Source organism: Aythya ferina (assembly GCF_964211825.1).
Source record: "Aythya ferina genome assembly, chromosome: 2".
NCBI lineage: Eukaryota > Metazoa > Chordata > Aves > Anseriformes > Anatidae > Aythya > Aythya ferina.
Window position 1 is genome coordinate 59274841 of NC_140297.1, and position 20864 is coordinate 59295704.

Below are 20864 nucleotides of genomic sequence, written 5' to 3' on the forward strand. Positions count from 1 at the left end.
AAAAATAATAATAATAATAATTAAAAAAAAAAAAATCAGAACCTGTACTTCAGATGCAAATACTATCAAATACTATCACTTTTTAAACTAAACTAAAGATTCTGTTGTAAGAAGCAAATAAGTGCAAACAAGAGATCTCATTGATACTGAATGAGAGATAACTGCAGAAGTACCAGCCTTCATGAACTTAAAAGTCATCATATATGAATATTACAAGGTCAGCAGAGTGCAGAAATGGCTTGCATAGTTCTTTAACACATGTTTCTTTATAGTAAAGTTATAAGTAGAAATTCATATAAGCAGACAACTAGGTAAGTCAGCTGAAATACTGAAGCTGAAGATGTAGTTATCCATAGGCTGGAAAGTACAAAGAGATTGTGTAGGCATAGTATTGAACCTTTGTAAGAAACCTTTGGTTGCCATAAATGAATTGAGTGCTAGCAGAAGATGCCAAACTCCTAATGCTGGAGACACACATACTCTGTTTATTCACAGAAAGGAAACCCACCCTGGATACACTGGTTCTAGCCAACTACCGCCCAGAATAAAATTTCCCACGAGCAAGTCCACAGAGAAGCTAGTCAAAGGCCAAGGACATTCTCATGTAATTGAGATTAACCTTTTAGACGCAGCATAATCTGGAATCGATCCAGGACACAGAATTCACACCACCTACAAGACTGATGAATATTCTCCACCCATCAGTGGGCAAAGGACAGACATCCGTTCTCATCATCTTGGACCTCTGCAGTCAGAGTAGTGCTCTAAAATTATTTGAGTCCTTCCTGGAGAGGTACGCCCAGTGAGCAGTGACAGGAAACTGTACCTCTACCACTGGAATCCTCAAACTGTGTGGGCAATTGCAGAAGCCAAGAACTGTGGAAATGACATTTACCCCAAATATCACATTGTTCACACAGCTTTTGTGTGACACCTCTACCCCACCCTACCCTGGCTTTATTTGGACTGTGAGCTCCTTAGCTACTGATGATTGACACCTCTTTGTTTATCCAGAACCCAGCACAATCAAGGACTTTGTTGGCAGTCCTTTGTATAATTTAACAAATACTCTCAGTATTTGTAGAGTTTCAAAAGTATCAATTCTCCTTCAGATTATTTTCAACAGCTATATGGAAAAACTAGCTGAAACAGGACTGAATCTAGTCCCAACAATATGCAGAAAAATAACCACTACAACAGATCAGTTCCTGAATAAGCAACAGCCAACTATATTGGAAGATAAACAGAGAAAAAACATTCAGGAGTTAACTTTCCTATACATGTTAATGGCCATTCAGTGAGTGCTGGAAGAGTATACTTTGGTTAAACTGATCTCTCTCTCTCTTTTGACCAGAATCACTAGCAATGTTTTTTCAACCTGAACCAAGTAGAAGACTACCCCAAATATACTGACAATATTGGGGCATTTTGACACCTCAGCTAGACACTATATCTGGACATGAATATATCAGACCCTTGAAATCCCTCACTAACATAGACCATGGGGCATCTCCTAAGAATCACAGCTGTTACACTGAATTTTCAGACAATCTCAAATCAAATTCAGATCTCATAAATATATATATATATATATATACACATATATATGTATATATACATATATACAAGGGATTTAATGGCCTGGGTCACTTCCATACTTTATGCATACACACACACACATATATAGGCGCATATACATACACAAATAAAGTTCTATTCTATTCTGAATATATACCACTATGCTATTCTGTTTGGATACCATAGGTACTTATTTGTTAGTGCAAGGAATCCATGAAGGGGAAGAACACAGCACACAAAAGAAAAATACTCAAGAGAGAATACAGACAGTGACAAGATTTTTCTCCATAATTCTCTATTAATGCATTGTAAAGTTTCATTTCAGTTTCAGTGCACTAATTTACAGGCATTTCTTTAATCTGTATTTCATTCCTATCTTAGATCACACAGGTGTTTCCAAGTAAGATAATACCATGCGTTTTTCAGGTTACTTTTGATTACACCTTTGAATTTTTATAAATCTTTCTACAAGAGTTAATTATGTCTAGACTTGCAACAGACCCTCCTTCATCAGTTATTTGTAGGAAATGTCTCCATTTATAAGCTTGTTTCTAAACTATTTCTCTGTGCTCTTCATGACTGTGTGACCGTGACCATGAAAATATAAGGATCAGAGGGAGAAGTACTGTTTACTTTTCAATATAAACCACAAAAACTAAGGAATATGAGCAATACATTTGTAAGTTCTGAGCTACTCTATGTAAACTTCAACTGAGCCATTTGGAACAGTTGTTGGTGAGAGCTAGAACAATGGAAAGTTTCCAAAAAAAGTACTCCAAAACACTTCAGGTCAACTTAGCAAAGCTTCCCCACTACCCCACCCCCCCAGCCCCTGAAGTGAATGTTTAATTTATTTATTTATACAGGTGACTTCTACACATAAAGCATACATATTGGAATTTTATAACATCTGGAGACACCTCCTGAGAACAATACCTAACAGGAGAAGCTGCAATGCAAAGTGGGCTGGATGAACCTGTATGGGAATGTGGGAATTACTAGAGAACATATCTTACATATTATACGTATAATTATACTGACATCTTGAATATAGCAGAGCTGTGTGTGTTCCTAAGGGATTTGGGCAGGTAGAAAGGTAATCTTCCATTTGACATTATTGGTTTGTAGTTCTCTGGAATTGCAAAGGAAGGAAGAGAAGGGAAGGGCTTTAAATGGACATATTCTCATTATCAGCAATCTATAGATCTCAGCTACAGTTGCTAGGAATAAAGGTAAATACTCCAGACTTTCAGGGAAAAAAAAATAATAAAAAAAAAAAGACAAGAATCCTAAAGTTGTCTCTTAAAAAGACTCTCTTACAGCCATTTTAAACATCCACAGTGGTGTGTGCAATGATTCCATCAATCAGCGTCTGTGCATAAATTCATAGAATCATCTAGAAGCATAGAATCATAGAATATCCTGAGTTGAAAGGGACCCATAAGGAACATCAAGTCCAACTCCTAAATTGGAGTCCTATTTAGACCTTCAAGATTATCAAGTCCAACCATCAAATTCATAGCTTTTTTTGTCTTAGGCTCCCTAGAGCTTGCAAGCAAAGTAGTAAGTGGTATAAAGTAATATTTTCTTTTATTAGGGTTCTGTATAGGGACAGGCAAGGGGGGAACTTTTGATGTAGCTGTGACTAGAAAGAAAAAACAGAATTTTCAATAGTAAGCTAAAGAATAAAAAATACAACAGATAACTAACTTGTCCGCATCTCGAGTATACATGTGAAGAGGTTTTATGTGAGCCCTACACAGTGAGTGCACAGTCTTTTTCTTTGCCGGACACAAGCCAACAAATACACATACATACCAGTGTCACTAGTACAGAAGCAGACAAGGCAAAATTGCATTCCTCTCACTGGCATACTCTATCTTGATCATTTCTGAAACTGTTTCTCTCATTCTGTGCAGATGTGAAGGCAGGTAAATAAAGAAAATACTATCAAGAATCAATAATGGTTGATTACCACATACATTTCAGACAATAAACTGGTTTGGTGGAAAAACTGAAGGGACATGGGAATTGAAAAAGCAAACTGTCAACCAGTCTCTCCAAACATTAAAAAAAAAAAAAAAAAAAAAAAAAAAAAAAAAAAAAAAAGTGGTCATGAAAACAAACAAACAATCAGTCAAACAACAACAACAAAATATATCAATAAGCAATAGAGAAATTAGGGAAATTTGGTTTTGATAGCTCTCTAAAACTTGGAATGATCTCAGAAGCTATCCTGGTCCAAGGAAGCCAAAAGACCACATGAGTAACTGTCCCTTGTGAACTCTTCCCCAAGTGAACATCCTCAGGATGAAATACAATTGTTTATTGTGTGTCTTGGTAACAGAAAATTCAATCCATCATTGGCCTCTGACTACCCATCTCATTTCCAGTCTTCGCAATATCTGCTAAGTTATTGAGAAAATTTTCTCCCCACTAAAGAAAATCATCCTTTAAAATTTCAGTGTGATTAATAAGACATTAATAGACCCATGTCAGCACCTTGTCTGCTCAATTGTGACCTTTTGTGGTGTTTGGCAGTTCTCTTTTCCTGAAGTGCATAGAAGGCGACAGTCTTGATCAGACAAGAGGTGCACTTGTTGGCATGTAAACACAGACACTAAGAATTTTAAATTATACAAGTTAACAAAAAGAAACTGGTTTTATCCTCTCTGGAAAAATTTGTAACTCAGACCTATTACTGCTTGTGATGTTGCATTTGGCTGAACACCATTAATTTGAGTTCTTGTACTTGTTGCATGTTGGATGATTTAACATATTTGTGTCAAAACAAATGTCTTGCTATACATGCTGTATGAAGAGGCTTCTTTCTTCCTGCTGAAACCTGATCTTTATTAACCTTTCATATCAGAAGGAGGACTATATATATAAATGGCTGGACAAAGTTTGTGTTATTTTTGACAGCCTGCATAGAGTGAGCCATCAGAGTACCTATGTCTCAACTCTTATATTTGTTATTTAGGAAAATAGGAACTAGCAGTCGTTTCTAGATTAGAAGAGTATGTACACATACAACTCAAAAAAATAATTATTTTAAGGTTTTAGTTCAGAAGTCAGGTTATTTATATCAATAAAACTATAAAACTACAGTTTGTATGGTTTACTGGTATCATTATTTTAATATGCATGATTTTAATTTTAATATGCAAGTCTAGCACCACCAAAGATGAAGACCAAGAATAGTCCAAAATGTTGTTTATATTCTAGTGTGGTATACAGGTCAAGATGAAATGGATCCATTGATCTTTGAGCTTTATCCATATTAATCTGTAATGAGTGGTAAAAATGCATTAAAAGGATAAGTGACAACAGGGAAGCTGATAGCTTAATTTCACAGCAAATTTTGAGGTTTCATTAAATGCTTTCATTCCGTACTGGAACAAACAACATCTTTTATGCATTTTTGTCAAAATTATCTTGTGCTCCCTTTCTGATTGAAACTGGAGCTTTATATAGAAAAAAAAAAAAAAAAAAAAAAAAAAAAAAAAAGTATGCTTCTCTCTGTGTGGCCTCAGAGAGGGAACTGTTTTATGGAATAATGTTTTATGTTGATAATGAAGTTGTATGGCCAAAAGAATCCAGATTCTTTTGCGGGAGATCCCTCCCTCCTTGCCTTATTCAAAACATAACTTTCAATCCCCAAAACATAAATCAAGGTTAAAAAGTTAGACTGAGTGCCAATACTGAGAATCAAAGGGCCCAGCTTCAGTGCTCCAATTAAAATGAGGCCTATAATGTAGAACAGACCAAAAAGATTGTGTCTGATTATAGTTGGAACTACTCTAAAAGATTTTAAATTATTTTGCTAATAAGTGGCCCATTTTACATCCATAATGGGATTTCTGAGGAAACTGTAGAAGTTAGAAAAAAACAGCCATGATTGCTCATTGCCTTTCACAAAGCTGCCTCATTTATAACTTTATATGGTTGGAACCACATCTTCTGTGAAGGATGACCATATGTCCTCTGTATACATTACAGTTATGACACTGATCGTCACCTACTGAATAAATGAAAAGAAGCTTAAATTTAAACATAGAAAACCTATATGCAAGAGATATTTTTGGCAAACCAGTGAAGGTTTCCTCTCAACAGCAATAGCGCATGTTTGTAGACTGTTCCGTTAAAATTATTTATAATGCATATTAAATGAGTGCTACACCAATTAAAAAAAATAGGTAAATGAAGACAATGAAGAAGGAGGAGAGATGCACTATCAAGTATACTTTTATCCTTCTGTTTGAAAAATCCATATTAAACTGTGGGACCAAAGATAAAGGTGCAAATGGGTCAAATTCATGCCAAATGGAATTTTTCAATTTCTCCATTGTAACTTTGTGTATGTGCAAGAGGCCAGACTGGAAAAAGAATATGTTATAATACAATACTCAGAGAGATGGCCAAAAGGGAATTATTGCTCTGAATTAAACAGATGGATTTCCGTGCCAAGCTATGTTGCTTTTGCCTTTCCTTCACTCAACAGTAAGGGATCAAATGTAACATTTCCTTTTCTTTCTTTTTTTTTTTTTTCCTACAGCTTTCCTAAGTGAACAGAAGTATAAAGATATTCATGATACAATTTAAACAGAAAAATTAAATATTGAAACTGCAGTATAGTATGGTGACCATATGCATTAATCCTCAAAAACACAAACCAAAAAAATATTAATTCCCTTATCCTGCTGGAAAAAAATTGATTGCTGACATAAGCACCTATTACTACTAAGTGGTAATTTACAGTGACTATTTTTTAAATGCAGAAAGCTATGGATACAATAAATAACAGATGGAAGAAGATAACTGACATAATCTGGAGATTTACTCCTAATATTGTAAAGGTTTGCTTCTTTGGGGGAGGGTTAGTTTTTATTTTGGTTTTATTTCTTACAGTTCCACAGGCATGTCATAAGAGATTTCAGCGAAGGAGGCTAAATCCTTGTTAGAGAATTTATAGAACAGAAACAAATAATTTCACATCTCAGTCCAGAGTGTTGGTAATTACTGCCTTGGACAACTGCAATTCTTTGCTAGGCCATGTACTTTTTCTGACACGGGGGAATAGAGTGTTTTTTCATGTGAGGATTTCATCTTCATTATAGGCCAAAAGGTTATGCCAGTAGGAATATTTTTTTTAAGCTAGCTTTTCTGTTGAGATCCTTAAGCAGTATTTTTTTCCTCTCTTTCCTACTTTTCCTCCTCTGCTGACACTTTACATAGAAGCCAATCTTTTATTTCGCAAGAGAGCAGAGTTCTTGGAAAGAGTATATAACTGTTTCACTAGGAAATCTGTATTTCCAAGCTGACTAGAGACATAAAACAGATATAAGGAATTAAGTATTCATCCAACTACCCCAGCCCTTCTCTCCCTTCAGACAGCCTTAGGTTTCCTGGGTACACCACTTGCCATTCAGTGCACATCTAAGGATTCAGACCCAACAATGAAGCCTATGCTAGCTGTAGCTGGATTTTCAATCATTCAGTATGCTGAAGTGAATAAAAACAAAACAAAAAAATGCAGCACAGAGTGATGGAATATGTATTAAGGTAGTTCATGGCGTCCACCAAATACCCCATTTCAATGAGTTTTAAAGAAATCTAGAATTTTGTTCTCAGTGCCATGGAATAAAAATAGCTATATTTTCCACTTCTTGTTGCCAAATGTGAATAAAACAAATCCTACATAAAAATCATATTCCAACACTACTGTTCTTCAGACCAATCCTTTCATGGAGTTTTTTTTTGTTTTGCTTTATTTTTCTAAAGAATTTTTGTCACGTATATCATATCATACATGCTCAGACTGTTCAATAACACTGCTCTAAAATTCTGACCTTGGGGTTTTGGTGGTCTTTTTCTTCCTTATCTATGTATAACACCTATCACATATGTATCACTACCAAAATCCCCAAAATTTGGGATTTAATTCAGTTAAAGAATTCAATACTTCCATTATATGAAAAACAAATCATATTTCATTTTATGAAATGAGCTATTTGCAAAACTAAAAAATGCCAGTGGAGGACTGGATGAATCTGTTTTAAAAAATTTGTTTTCTTCAGTGCTAAAAATCATGTTTCTGTTGCCAAGTAAAGGCAGAAAATATTGTTTACATGATGACCATAATGAGAACTTTTTTTCATAATAAAATTATAATTTAAGGATCATAGGAAGAAAACAAAGATTCTTTCTTCTTTTGATAAATTCAATGCCAAGTCACTAACCATTTTTTACTTGATTTAGCTGTCAAGAGGAGAAAGACTATAAATTCAAAGCTTGTCAATATCTGTGTTGGACTGCTTTAAGGACAGACTATCCTTTTAAGGGTTTTCCTTTTTTATTTCTGGATAGCTGAAAAGAGTTTTCCACTGGGTGAGCATAGTTCCCCCAAAAACATAGTTAAAAAAAAAATCTAACCCAGATTCAAAGAAAAAAAGATGTTTTCCTTTTAGAATAAGCTCTGATCTGGTGTTGCACTGTATTGACTAATATTTTGTGTTCACATCCACAAGTCTAATTAATATGTAAAACCTTTTCTCTCTCATATTCATATACATATATACACAAATACACATGTAGATACACACAGACGAATACAAACACACACACACATTAGAACACATACAAAATGCTCAGAATATCTGGCCTCTTACCAAAACCCTCCTCTAAGAAGCTTTATACCTTAGACATTCTAGAAAGTACTTGCTAATGTAATGACTTAAAAACAAAATAGATTTGCATAAATTAATTATAGGAAATTTTATTTTGGGGAGTAGTGTATGATTTACAAACCACATATTATTTCAGGCAGAATATCTTGTTTCCCTCTGTGTTGACAAGATTGGTCATAAAGAGATATCATCTGACACTGTAAATCTGTGTTTTAAATACAAATTGGTCTGTTCACACTGGCCATTTTTTCTAACTACTGGAAAATGCCAACAGCCTCCGCAGAGGCAAGAACTACATTTCTGTGTTTTCAACTTTATTGGATTTGAAAGACAGATTATATTTATGTTAGGGTTTTTTTGCAGTTTAATACACAGAAGACTTAAAATTATTGCTACTGTGAGACCCTTAACTATGAAAAAAACATTGGAATATGACCAAAATCTTTGTTAGCAGCCAGCAATAGCCAATAGTGCAGAAAACTAGTGTTCTCAATATGGCTTATGACAATCTATGCCAATACCAATGTTGTTTATTGTGCCTGCTTCCACCAGTAAAAACTTCCTACAGTGATCTGTCATTACTGCTAGTCATTTCTGCTAGTTATCATCTTTTAGTCACCCAAAATTTTCTTCTACTAAACACGCTGTTTTACGTATTCTATAAAAGAGTATCATGACATAACTGCTGATGACTAAGTATACTAATGAATATCCCATGAACAAACCACCAACAGGTTTCCTCCCTCCATGGAAAGAATATGTGAAATCAGCTCAAAACATAACCTCTGTGCAGTCCACAGTGTGCAATGCATATAATATGTCATTGAGTCTGTAACATCACCTTCTCTTGAGTGTAAAGTTAGCATTAAAATTTCCCTTGCCAAATCCCCCTCCTGACTTAGGTGGGCAATTTTCTCCAGTTATCATTTGGCATTTGCAGTTTTACACATCTAAACTACAAAATACTTGACTGTACTTCAGACCTTTAGAGTGAGACCATACATCTATTCTGTGCTTGTACAGAGCCCTGACTGTGCTTAAGAGCTATGATAAAATTATAGGGATGTTGTTAAGAGACAGCTGCTTTGTCAGAATTACCAAACCAAACTAAAATTCAGTCTTGCAATTAACTTCTCTGCCCCAGAAAGAGCCTACATTTACTGCTGCTGCTGACCAGCAAAGTCTTAGATAGCTTACTGTAATGAAATGAAAAATGAAAAACCACTCCCTACATACAGACGAAGACTGGAAAAAAAAAAAAAGAAAGAAAAAAAAAAGATGAAAGGGAAGGGTCATCTTCCTCAAATTTAACAATACTTAAAAAAATTTACATTTATTATTTTATAATGACTGTGTCCTTTTCAGCAACAGCAGACTCCTTTCGATCAGTATAACTTTTTATACCAATTCCCATCGAAACCCAGATCTCCTTCCGATCAATAACAGTTTTCAAAGAAACTGCATCACTAACATGAGATCCAAACCTGAAGGGCAGTCATAACCAAATAACAACTTATTCCAAGGATGTGATATCACCCTTTATCCAAAATTTGCTCTTGCATTTCCTTTGAACAAGAGGGTGTTGCTGAACCTTTTATCTGATATCTTTCATTCCTAGGACATGGATAACAGCTGCATATTCCCTGCTATCTCCATATTGAACGAGTGTTACAGAGAACACAGAATAGCAAGATGAACCAAACAGCTGAACAACTAACATGAGCAGACAAAAGTATCCTCTTTTTCCTCTTTTACTTCAGTTGAAAAATCCACTGTAAACTTAGTTTTAAAAGGTGGGGATATTCTTTTTTTTTTTCTCACTACCTGAATAGTGCTGGACAACAATATTACAAAATGTTAACATCACTCTTCTGCAAAGTCAGGTTTGCTGGACATAAATAAGTTTATTTGAAACACATCCATCGCACACATCTTGTTTTATTAACTGAAGTGATGCAGATTTATTTAAATACTTGAGGTAAAATTTAATTTTTTAATGCTGCTAACTAACCAGAAAGTGTGTGAATGAAAATTTATTATTGTCTACTGGTTAGTTTTACCAGATGGCTGTATCAAACAAAATATAATTTTTATGTTCAGATAAAAGCCTGCATTTTTGGTCACTTATTTCATGAGGGTACAAGTGGCAAAATACGCTCTATATTACTCATTCTCAAACTTAAACTGAAGGCAAATCCTATGATTTGATAGAATCTCCTACTGCACATGTACATGTACATGGATGTGTGTGTGCACTGAGCGTGCATGTGCGTACATGAACGACACAACCACCATCCAGTTTTACTCTGTTTCATAACATTGCAATCCACAGGAGTAAAGTGGCACAGCAAAGGTGTTCAATGACAGAGGTGTGTGGAGAACTTGGGAAAGACAAAAATTAGTTTGTGCAATAGCAATGTCAGAGGTGAATTAATACTAGGTTCTCCTTCCTCAAATTATGGAAATTAGGCCCAACATAACTTTTATGCTAGTCTGTAAATCCACTTAGTCCTGTATCTGTTGCAAATACTCTCCTGTACCTCCTTCAAGAAGGTAATAGAGTATTGGCAATAAACACTGGTTCTCAGGTGGCTCCACTTCACCTGTGGCTGACAAAGTAATCTTGATGAAGAAATGTGAAATAGAAAAATCTGACTTCTCTTCCGACCTTGTACTGTTTTCCCATGGCCTGCTCAAAGCTCATAGAGTCACTTTGTGCCCCAGTTTCTCAAATTGTATTTTAATTATGAAATCTGCAACATACGCCAAGGGTAGTAAGTGAATTAAAACAATATTAGATTAGGAAGTATAACTGTAGTGTAGAACAGTTGAAAATAAAAATAGCCTCCTATAGCTAGAAAATGTATTAAAACACGAAATAAAATGTCCCATAATGTTTTAATCATTATTAGATTAAGACCTGTAACTTAAACTGAATACCCCCTGGTTTCTGGGTACATAAACCAGTACACAGAACACAATTTTGGACTCTTAAAATCATTTTATGAATAGCTGACAACTTGTTTCTCTGCAACTCCTGTACCAAAACCTATTAATTTCTTCTGTTAGCATATGCCTTTTAAAGATATCTGCAAATGTTTAAAGCCTTTGAGAGAGTTTGTGCATGCATGTGCACACACGTGAACTTTCAGTATTTTCTGTAACATTTGGCCTGCACATGGAGAAACCTGTGATTTAAAACTAGCTAAAGATTACCAGACAGGCCCCTAAGCAATACACACAGATGAATGTGCCAGGGGACAGTTATTAGAAAAGGAGAAGGAGATTTCTACAACTCTGTAAGAGGGATGCAGTTTATCACTAAAATAAGCATACATTCAATTTAAGTGCCTCATTTGTGTGTGTGTGACTTGAAGCAAACAATTTGTTTAGTTCTATTTTGCAAACAGTTTGTGTAGTTCTATTTTCTCAATGATCAAGACAAATACATTAAGACTGCATTTTTCATAAGTAACCGGTTACTTTGAATGCTTCCATTTTAAAGTGCCTAATCTAGGGATATCTAAGAATACGTGCCTAGCACTTCTAACAATTAAAAGAGGCAGAAAACTGCAAAAAGTTATTTTCATTCACGGTACTTCATATTCAGACTGTGATATAGTGCAAGCTGGCACTCTTTTCTTGACTATGAACAAACTGAACTCCCAAATGACACAGGTATTTGGCATGCAATAGCAAAACTCCAGGTTGGATCCAATGCCACTTGGATGAAATTATATCTACAGGATTTAAAAGCAATTATGTTTTGCACACAGCTTTTTCTTCTGTAAGAGTCCCAAATACATTTCATGATTTATACAGCTAGATAGCACTTCCAGTGAATGATGTGCGATTTTTGAGCCCAAGTGAAAATGATTTATAAGTTCAGGTTGAAATCAGCAGTAGTTTTGCAGGAAAAAAAAAAAAAAAAAAAAAAAAAAAAAAAAAAAAAGCTACTAACCTAAGACAAACTACTTAAAAACCTAATTAATTCTTTCTAAATTATGTTTCTATTTCAAAATTCACTTTTAAATAAAATGAAAAAGAAAAAAAATATTTTAAAACTCAACAAAATATTTTGATTTGTGATGACAGGGTTATACCTTTTTGTGTTGTGTTTTTTTGTTGTTTTTTTTTTCACTGAAAATAACACAAGAATAAAAAATTAAAATTAAAAATTAAAATTCAGGTCCACAAAACAATCCTCTCACTCTGGGAAGCAGTCCTCATTCACTTTCACTGGGATCTTGTTCATCCCCAAATCCAGTTGCCTCTCTCCTTTTCTGAAATGGTAAAAGGATCAGCTCCACTCTACATTTCTAACCACATTTTTTTTCATCCACTCACAATTCTTCTTCCTCCTTGGCTTCCTTCTCCAACCATTTGTCTGCAGCTGGATGTCATTCTTGTGCTGGGGTTTCTTGATCGATCTCAAGGCTCCTGTATCCCTGAGTCACATCCTCTCCCTAAATCTCTCCTTCCTTCTTCTCTTTGGCTTATCTGTTTCATGGCTTTTTCACACAAAGAGGACACTACATAAAATTCACATAATTCTGCAGCCATTTATTTCGAGATAAGGCACCATATTTAAACCCAGGCAATGAATTCACAAACATCATCTGCAATTCTCTTATTCTTATAAGGCACTGTTCTATGAGGGTGGTACTAGCTTGCCAATTAAAATCACTAACTGCAGTTGGCAAAAATGCATGCATTTCAGAAAGACTTTAGCTTATATCCACAAACTCACTGCCGGCATTGTTTTTCCTCATAGTATGAGAGCTGAAAAAAAAAATAAAAATGGAGCAATAAATACAGAAGGGTGCTTCAAAGTTGAAAAATGAGCTCTCAAAACACATATGTATTTTTATAAACAAAGATTAAACCAGATTAAGCAGGATCTACATTTAAAAGCCTTCCTGTAGGTGTATGGGTGTATGTCTTTTCTTTTTTTTCTGGAGGAGCAAGTTTGTAATTATCTGTCAAAGAACAAAATAGCAAGTGTGTCTGGAAATAATGCATTATTTAGAGAGAGTGACTACTTAAGAAAGAGGCTTTCATCACAGGATGCCTTCTGCTGAGACATACAGTTTACCTTGTACCATGAGCTTTTTTACTGTAACTTAACTCCTGTCTTGACACTCAGTTTTCAGTGAAAACAACGAATGGCTACTTACTAAGCCAGCCTACACTAAGAAACAACCCCTACCCCAAAACCTCCCCGCACCCCAAAAAAAAAAAAAAACACCTCCAAATCTCTAAAAAGAAATACTGAAAAAATGGAAATACTGAATCTAGTAAAAAAAAAATAATATTAAAACTACTTTTTTATTCTTTTTTTTTTTTTTTTAATTTGTCGTGGGACTGAACTCAATTTCAGTGCAGTTGCTGAAGTATATTAGGTCATTCTAATTCTAAGGCATTTTAGTTCCTGCAATGAGAAGCAAGAAATATTTCAAGGCCAAATCTGTTGCTTTTGTGAATGCTACCAGGCCAGACGCTCTCCTATGAAATTTTACATGGAAAAGGCAAGCTAGGAAACACTGTTAGGAAGCCATTTATAGCTCCCTAATTCTGTAAGCCCCTGGTTGAGACAGCAGAACACAGCTGCAGTATGCCCTGACACACATATACACACACCCTTCTTGCCCCCATGCAATCAAGGGCTGGTGGGACAACTGGGTACAGTGACAAGGGGCTTCATGCACCACGGGAGTTCTTCAGTGGGCAGGTGGGAGCATGTTCCAAGTCCTTTCATTTGCACGCACACTGCAAAGGTGGCTATCGTGGCCTTTATGAATTCAGGTTATCTGACTAGGTGGAAAAGGGATCAAATGCAATAGGAATATAAGGCCTCTTAAGGAGACTTTTTTTTGATGTTGCTGTTACAAATACTGCATGTGAAGTAATTAATCCTCGTACATTTCCATGGTACTGTTGCAAACATGAAGCTTCCATCCTGAGGACTATATGTGGAATACCATTTTCCCCTTGCATTTGAAAATCAGGTATTTACACCATGTTAATAGCCATCTGTCTTATACATTTTTTTTTCTCTGCACTGTATACCACAATGTACCTTTTTCCTAATGCCATAAACACACCTTCATATCGCTTTTTTTTTTTTTTTTTTTTTTTTTTTAAAAAAAGAGAGAGACACACACCAAAAACAAACAAACAAAAACTTCCTCAAAAGAATACAACAAAACAACTCCACAGCAGGTGGACTCAGAAAAAAAAATTAAAAAAAAAAAAGAAAAGAAAAGTGAAAAGTGATTTCAGGCTTTTTATTCACTCTGCAATATTCCCCCAACACAAACATGAAATTGCAGGTGCATGCAAAATACTTCTGTTATGACAAGAGCTGCATATCTTCATAACCAGCAGTTCTTATAATGACGTGTGAACTAAATGCTAACTGGAATAAAATGGACAAAGGCCAGCAAAGTCCCAAGTGGCAGTCATGTACAGAAGAGGGACTAAACCACATGAGAACAAATGCTCACGTGGCTGATGGTCCAAAGGGAATCACCATTTCCTTGTGTTTCTTAAAATTCTAGGGTTACAGGAATAGTGACTGCACTGTAATGTGATTTGAGCTCACAACACTGAGGGATGCTGAGTGGCATCATAAACATCACAGTGAATCATCACATAAAGTAAGGGACAACAGACAGGGTTAAAGGTTGAAACAGAGAAATTGGCTGATTCTTAAAGACTGTAGCTGGCGAAGTTTACACCTTTGTTACTTCCATTTAATAAAAACTGCATGCCACAAGCTATCAAAAAAGCACATATTTGGACCAAGAATTTAGAAGACTGAGACTTCTTGGAAAAAGCAAACACTATATTCACTTCCACCTGTCCAGTTCTGGGCCTTTGTACTTCAAAACCATAATCTTCTCTGTAAACTCCTTCTTAAACCTATCAAACTCCATCGCAGTTTCAACGTTTGCTTCCATTATTGCAATGGGAATGTTGTACCTTATTCTGTCAGCTTAATTCTAGTTATGAACGGACTCTCTATGCCTTTACTTGAACAAGTGTGTCTTTCCTTTTGAAATTTTTACCTTTAATTTATTTACAGGGAGCAAAAATAATCTCTATAACTACTTTTTTGGTAATTTAAGCAAGTCATGCTCTTTATAAAGAGCACATAAATAGCTAGGAAAATGTTAGACTGACTGCTGCTCAAGCTGGAAAATCTTATGGAATTAGCTAACAGAAAGAAAAGCAGATGACTGCATACAGGTACAAGCTTACTCGGGACCTTAAGACAGGTTGTCTGGTTTCTAACACGCTGAAGAGAGTGCTACTGTTCTTTCTTCGCTTGGTACTTGCTTTAGAGAGAGTAAAGCAGGCAAGGCTATACCTTTCTATCTGATGGTCACACAGCTCTTGCAAAGAGGATGTGAAAAAGGTTTAGGATATAGGCTCACAGTGTATTTCCTTGGATACTAATATTTCGCCTGTGACAACACAGAACTAAGAATAAGATTTGGAAGGGACTGTGGAAAAATTTCAGATAGGCCACTAACAGTATTTTAAGTGTACAGTAGCCTGTGGAGAAGTGCCCAGGGTACCGTGAGGACAAGAACTCAAAATATCCTAATCACAATGTCTATAAGCAGAAATCACCTGTATATTCTACATCGGTAACCTTTTAAAAACATACTTTAACATGACATTTTTCATGAAGAATAAATTCTCACCTCTTTTCCCCACTTGTCTAAAAAGAAGTCAATACAAATCCTCTAGTGTAACCTTCTGCCTGTAGCTAGATGTCTTATCTTAAGATTGGCCGTACATTTACAGTGCATTGACGAAAGAGGCAACTTCACTGAGTAATGGTTTCCAGTACTTTTCTTCATTTCTTTCTTATATAGACCATAAGGAAATTTCTATCCTGTTGACTTCAAGGACCTAAGGATGCAAGTCTTACTTTAAATTCATTAGATTGTGAAGCTTTTTCCTCTAGGTCAACTAGTAAAGGTGAAATTCATCCCCTCTAAATTCGGACAGATGAAAAGTAAGCACCTCGACTCACCTAGACAGGCGGGATGAACTGCCATCTAGAGGTGCCCCTGCTCCATTTCTCTTCACTGAAAACTGACTATAAAACCTGTTTAGACTATATTAGTAACTTGAAAGCTAAAACGAGGCAAAATGAACACCTCCCCTCCACCTCCAGCTATTTAAAAAGACCCCAATGCTTTGGGATTTTTCTGTAAAGATTCTGCAACTACTTTTAGATTTTTAAATCTGTATCTTTATTCACTTTCTCAAGGTAAAGCATCCTATTAACTGGATGCTACAACAGACTGAGATGAACTTTGATGAACAATGTTAAAGTGCCCTGGTTACGGACCAATGCTACACAGGAATGACCTTACCCATTGCCACCTCGGTTCCTTCATCTGCCACCTTCAAGCACAAACCAAAAAGTTCACTAACTTGCTAGCTGTGCAGGAATTACATTTGATTTACAAATCAAACTTTGGACACATATCAGTACTTACAAGTGGGGGTACAGTCTTTCATTCTTGAGAAATTGCTTTATGACCTTTTTAACAAAACCTAATGTCAAGACTGTTATATCAAGTTTATGCTAAGAACTATGTCATCTCTTCTGCAAGAATCATTTAGAAACGCATTTCCACTGAATAAACCCAGTATTTCATTCATCGTCCTCATGAAAACAGCTCTATATATTCGTGTTGCACCATGTCACTGACTTGACTTTCTTGTTAATTTGAGACATAACTCAAACCTATACAGACACAACTCGTTAGCTCTGTTTTGCAAGACTTTCCACACATTTCTCTAGAAATTAAAGTTTCTTGTTATGCTGGGGTTAAGGTGCAGTGGGAAGGGTGTGGGCAAACAGGGAAGGGAGATGACATTTAAAAATGCTTTATAAAACACCAGATGTTGGAGAACCAACGGAGTGGAACAATGTATTTGCAATTATCAAAAGAAGAGAGTTGTTTGTCCGCATTTTTAAAAACTCATGGGATACTTTTAAGTCACTTAGTTGTGGTCTTTGTGTGTGTGAAGAACATAGCAAACGCCCTTATAGATTTGATATTTAAATGACACGCACGACAAGGGAACTGCTTGATGTGGTTCAGCATTTGCTCTTGTTACACTCTGTACTATGCTGTAAACATTCCAGCTGTGTGAATAATAAAAAAACTATGTAAAAGTATTTTGCCCTTCTTCGTGTATCTTCTTAGTGCATATTTCAGTTCTACAGTGTTGTCATGGGCATACTGCAACATGATCCTGGAAACACCCTACTGTATAGTTCCAATAAGCTAACAAGAAGATTGTACTTCCTAAATTATGCTTACAGCTTCAGTTTCAGGAAAAAAAAAAAAAAAAAAAAAAAAAAAGACAGAAGCCTGAGCTATGTAGATTTCCTATTCCCTGGCAATGAGCAGAGTCATTTATATATATATATATATATATATATATATATATATATATATGTGTACACATATATTGTCAGTAGGAGAAGAGAACATTTTAACACTCAAGCATCTCTTCCTTCTAAAAATTACAGAAAAGGACACATTCACTTAAAATCAATCCATTCTCACACATTTAAAGAGCTGTTGCTGATATTTTACACAACCTGACAGATATTTTTGTTTGGAAACAATTCTGCTTGCATATTACATCATTTCTATATCGCTCTAGAAATGTTCTGCAGAGGCTAGGAGACAGAAATCTTGAGCTCTGTGTTCACTCTGCCATTAACTGACTGTGCTCTTTTAGACCATTTAATCTCCCTGTGCCTTGGTTTTCCCATCTGTAAAAAGCAACAGTTATAAATATTCAGCTCTCTGACAGAGGTGTTGTCAATGCCAAAATATAGTACAACTCTGAAAAGTGACCATGCAAAAAGGCATCTTCTGACTCAAAGAGACTCTCCTTGGTGAAATCCACACATGAATTCACATGGCCTATACACCACATAAGCCCCATTTTGTGTGCTTAAGGAGAACATTGCTATACAGTGGGCTTGTGTAGAGTGATGGATTTCATTCCCCAGAGGATATTCAGGCACATGTGCTGACTTTGGTGGCAAAAAAAAAATAAAATTATTTTTATTGATTTTACTCCTGATGGTCATGCAGAACATAGCTGAGATTGATGCAGCTGCAGATTCCATTCCATCCTGTTCCCCTTCAATACAATCATTTACTGTTCTTTCACATAGAGCAGCAACAGTGAGGCAACACTATTGAAAGTGTTGGAATTGCCTACAAATCTCCAAGGGAAAGAATCTGAAGGCAGAGTGATAAAATGAGCCTTGAAGCAAATTGGACTGCACAGGTGTAAATAACTTGGTCAGCAGAATCTTTATAACCAGTGATGATGAATACATTGGGAAGAATCCAATCAGCTTTCAGAGCAACAGCTCTGAAATAAGGATAAGGAAAAGCTTATTTTTAGTGGCAAGCAGCAATGACTTGATCATGAGTTTCTGAGGACAACTAATATTGAAGGTTTCAACACCATTTCTGCATCAGCTTTTCAAAAAAATCTTTAATGTATTAATACTTGAGAAGAACTGTAAAATCCTGAGATGAAAGGCAATGCAGAACATATTCAAATGCCTCTCCTTTGGGTTTTTGTTCATTTACAGGAAAACAAATCTTTGCTTCTTAAGAATTCATCTGTTCATTATATTCCCATTGTTTGTGTTTATGATAATCATTTCCACAGCAACTAATTAGGAGAAATCAAGAATTATGGTCTGAGATGAGGCCTGTAAGGAGCAAATGAAATCATACAAAACACATAGGAGGTATTTTAGTGGTCCTCTGTTCAGCTAAAGCAATGAAGTAGGGAAGCCACAATTTACTATGCAAAAGTTAATTTCTTAAAGTTGAAGAAATTCAGGCAAAGCTGTGTCTTTTATTCACTGGCCCATTTTCTTCTTGCACATATAGTACACGTTCAAAAACAGGAATGACTGTACCAAGTCAGATCAAAAGTCCAGGCAGTTCAATGACTAGGGAAAGAATATAAGCAAATATGTGGAGATACTTTTCCAGAATACTGTCACAGTAAATTTCAGCCCAAGACTTCCATATGGATGTTATTCAGTGTCAGAGAATCAATCCTCCTTCACATAATGCCCCTATACAAAACCACATTAGAGTCTTCCTCTGCAAATGGCTGACTCTCTTACTGTCTTGGGACAAAGTGTGAGGAAAGGGTTAATTAATCCCTCATGTTCTTTGGCATGTTGTATTGCTCTTCAGCTATTGTTATAGAAAACTGCTAAATATCAAAATCATGAGCATCTGAGCAAGGCTTGGGTCAAAGCTATTGATTCTATGGTTGGGTAGAATATGGCCAAGGGCGGGCTTGTGGAAGTGAAAGTGGATGGAGCATTCAGGCAGCTGCAGTGCACATCAGTTCACTTATATCTAAGGATGTTTGTCATAGCGATTTTGGCCATCCAATGGCCAGCCTACCTATTTAGCAAAAGACCAAAGAGGGATAATGACTTATATCACTAAGGTGGAATTCGGACTAATACACTTTGCCACATTCCCTCAAAACCATTTTAGCTTACCTAAAGTACTTTCCTCCAGAGGTGCTAAGTAGCTCCCCTTATCAGAGCCTCTGAGTCTTAGAGAAGTCACTTTGTTTGCTACACTGCTTTACATCATCGAGAAGCTTCAAGATGCTCAGAGATATCAAAGAAGATTTCTTCTTTCTCAAAGAGACAACTTGAATAACCAGCAAAGAGAAGGCAGTATAGAAGATTAAGCAGGGAACAAACCACCTTCTAGGGACAATCAGTTCGTAATATACTAGTCTATTCTTCTTCCTCCTGTCACCAAAACCCTCCTTTGAGGGGGACATTGGGAAGTGAAACAAAGAGGTCAGCAATGCCAACTGGCCTCCATGTTATGGGAATTCAAGGAATGATCTTTATTTTCCTCATTAGATGTGAACACACACAGCACAAGGAAAAGGCATAACAAAATGGAAATAGGCTCCTTGCCATTTATTATGTAGTGTTTGGCCCTTAGACTGAGAAGGGTGAACATAATTGTGAGAGACAAAACTTTATTGTACAGTCTCCACTTCTGAGGTTAAAAGGAGTTTTTATTAAAGTGAATTAAAAGTTTTGCTTATTCACTATAAACATTTCAAGGATACACTGTGTCAAACAGCTCCTTATGTTAAATACAATATATGACACTGATGTTTTCCATAGTTTATCATCAATAGAACTGGAAGCGTAACAGCAATGGTTTTTAACTTTATGGGCAGACAAAGCGGTGGCCACCAGAGACAGGATGAAGCCTAAACATTCTTGATCTTTGGGGTGAGTGGGAAATCAGATGAATGTGGAGGGACCACACATGGTCTCTTGGGAGAAGGCTGCTGGCAGCCTTGTGTAACAGTCCTTTTTTTGGCTCACACACAAAGGAATGGGAGAATCAGCTCTAAGAAAGTCACACTTCTGGACAGATGCAAGTCATTCCAACTGCATGTACCATATGCGAGGAATGGTAAGAAAAGGACTGAATATAAAAAAGCAAGAGAGGGAAAGTGACAGAGCCTTGG

The 20864-nt window shown here is 36.0% G+C and overlaps 1 protein-coding gene across 7 annotated transcripts in view; it reads right to left on the reverse strand.

Moving 5' to 3' along the window:
* The window catches only part of SUGCT (succinyl-CoA:glutarate-CoA transferase), a 320540-nt gene that overhangs the window by 78861 nt on the left and 220815 nt on the right, over positions 1 to 20864 (reverse strand). Inside the window, exon 14 of one of the 7 annotated variants that reach the window (XM_084509767.1) lies at positions 12914 to 13049. The exons of the other annotated variants lie outside the window; for them this stretch is intronic. Coding sequence (XP_084365893.1) covers positions 13014 to 13049 — 36 coding nt within the window. The 3' untranslated portion in view covers positions 12914 to 13013. Of the gene's footprint in view, positions 1 to 12913; positions 13050 to 20864 lie in introns of those variants that run through there. 7 annotated transcript variants of the gene reach the window in all.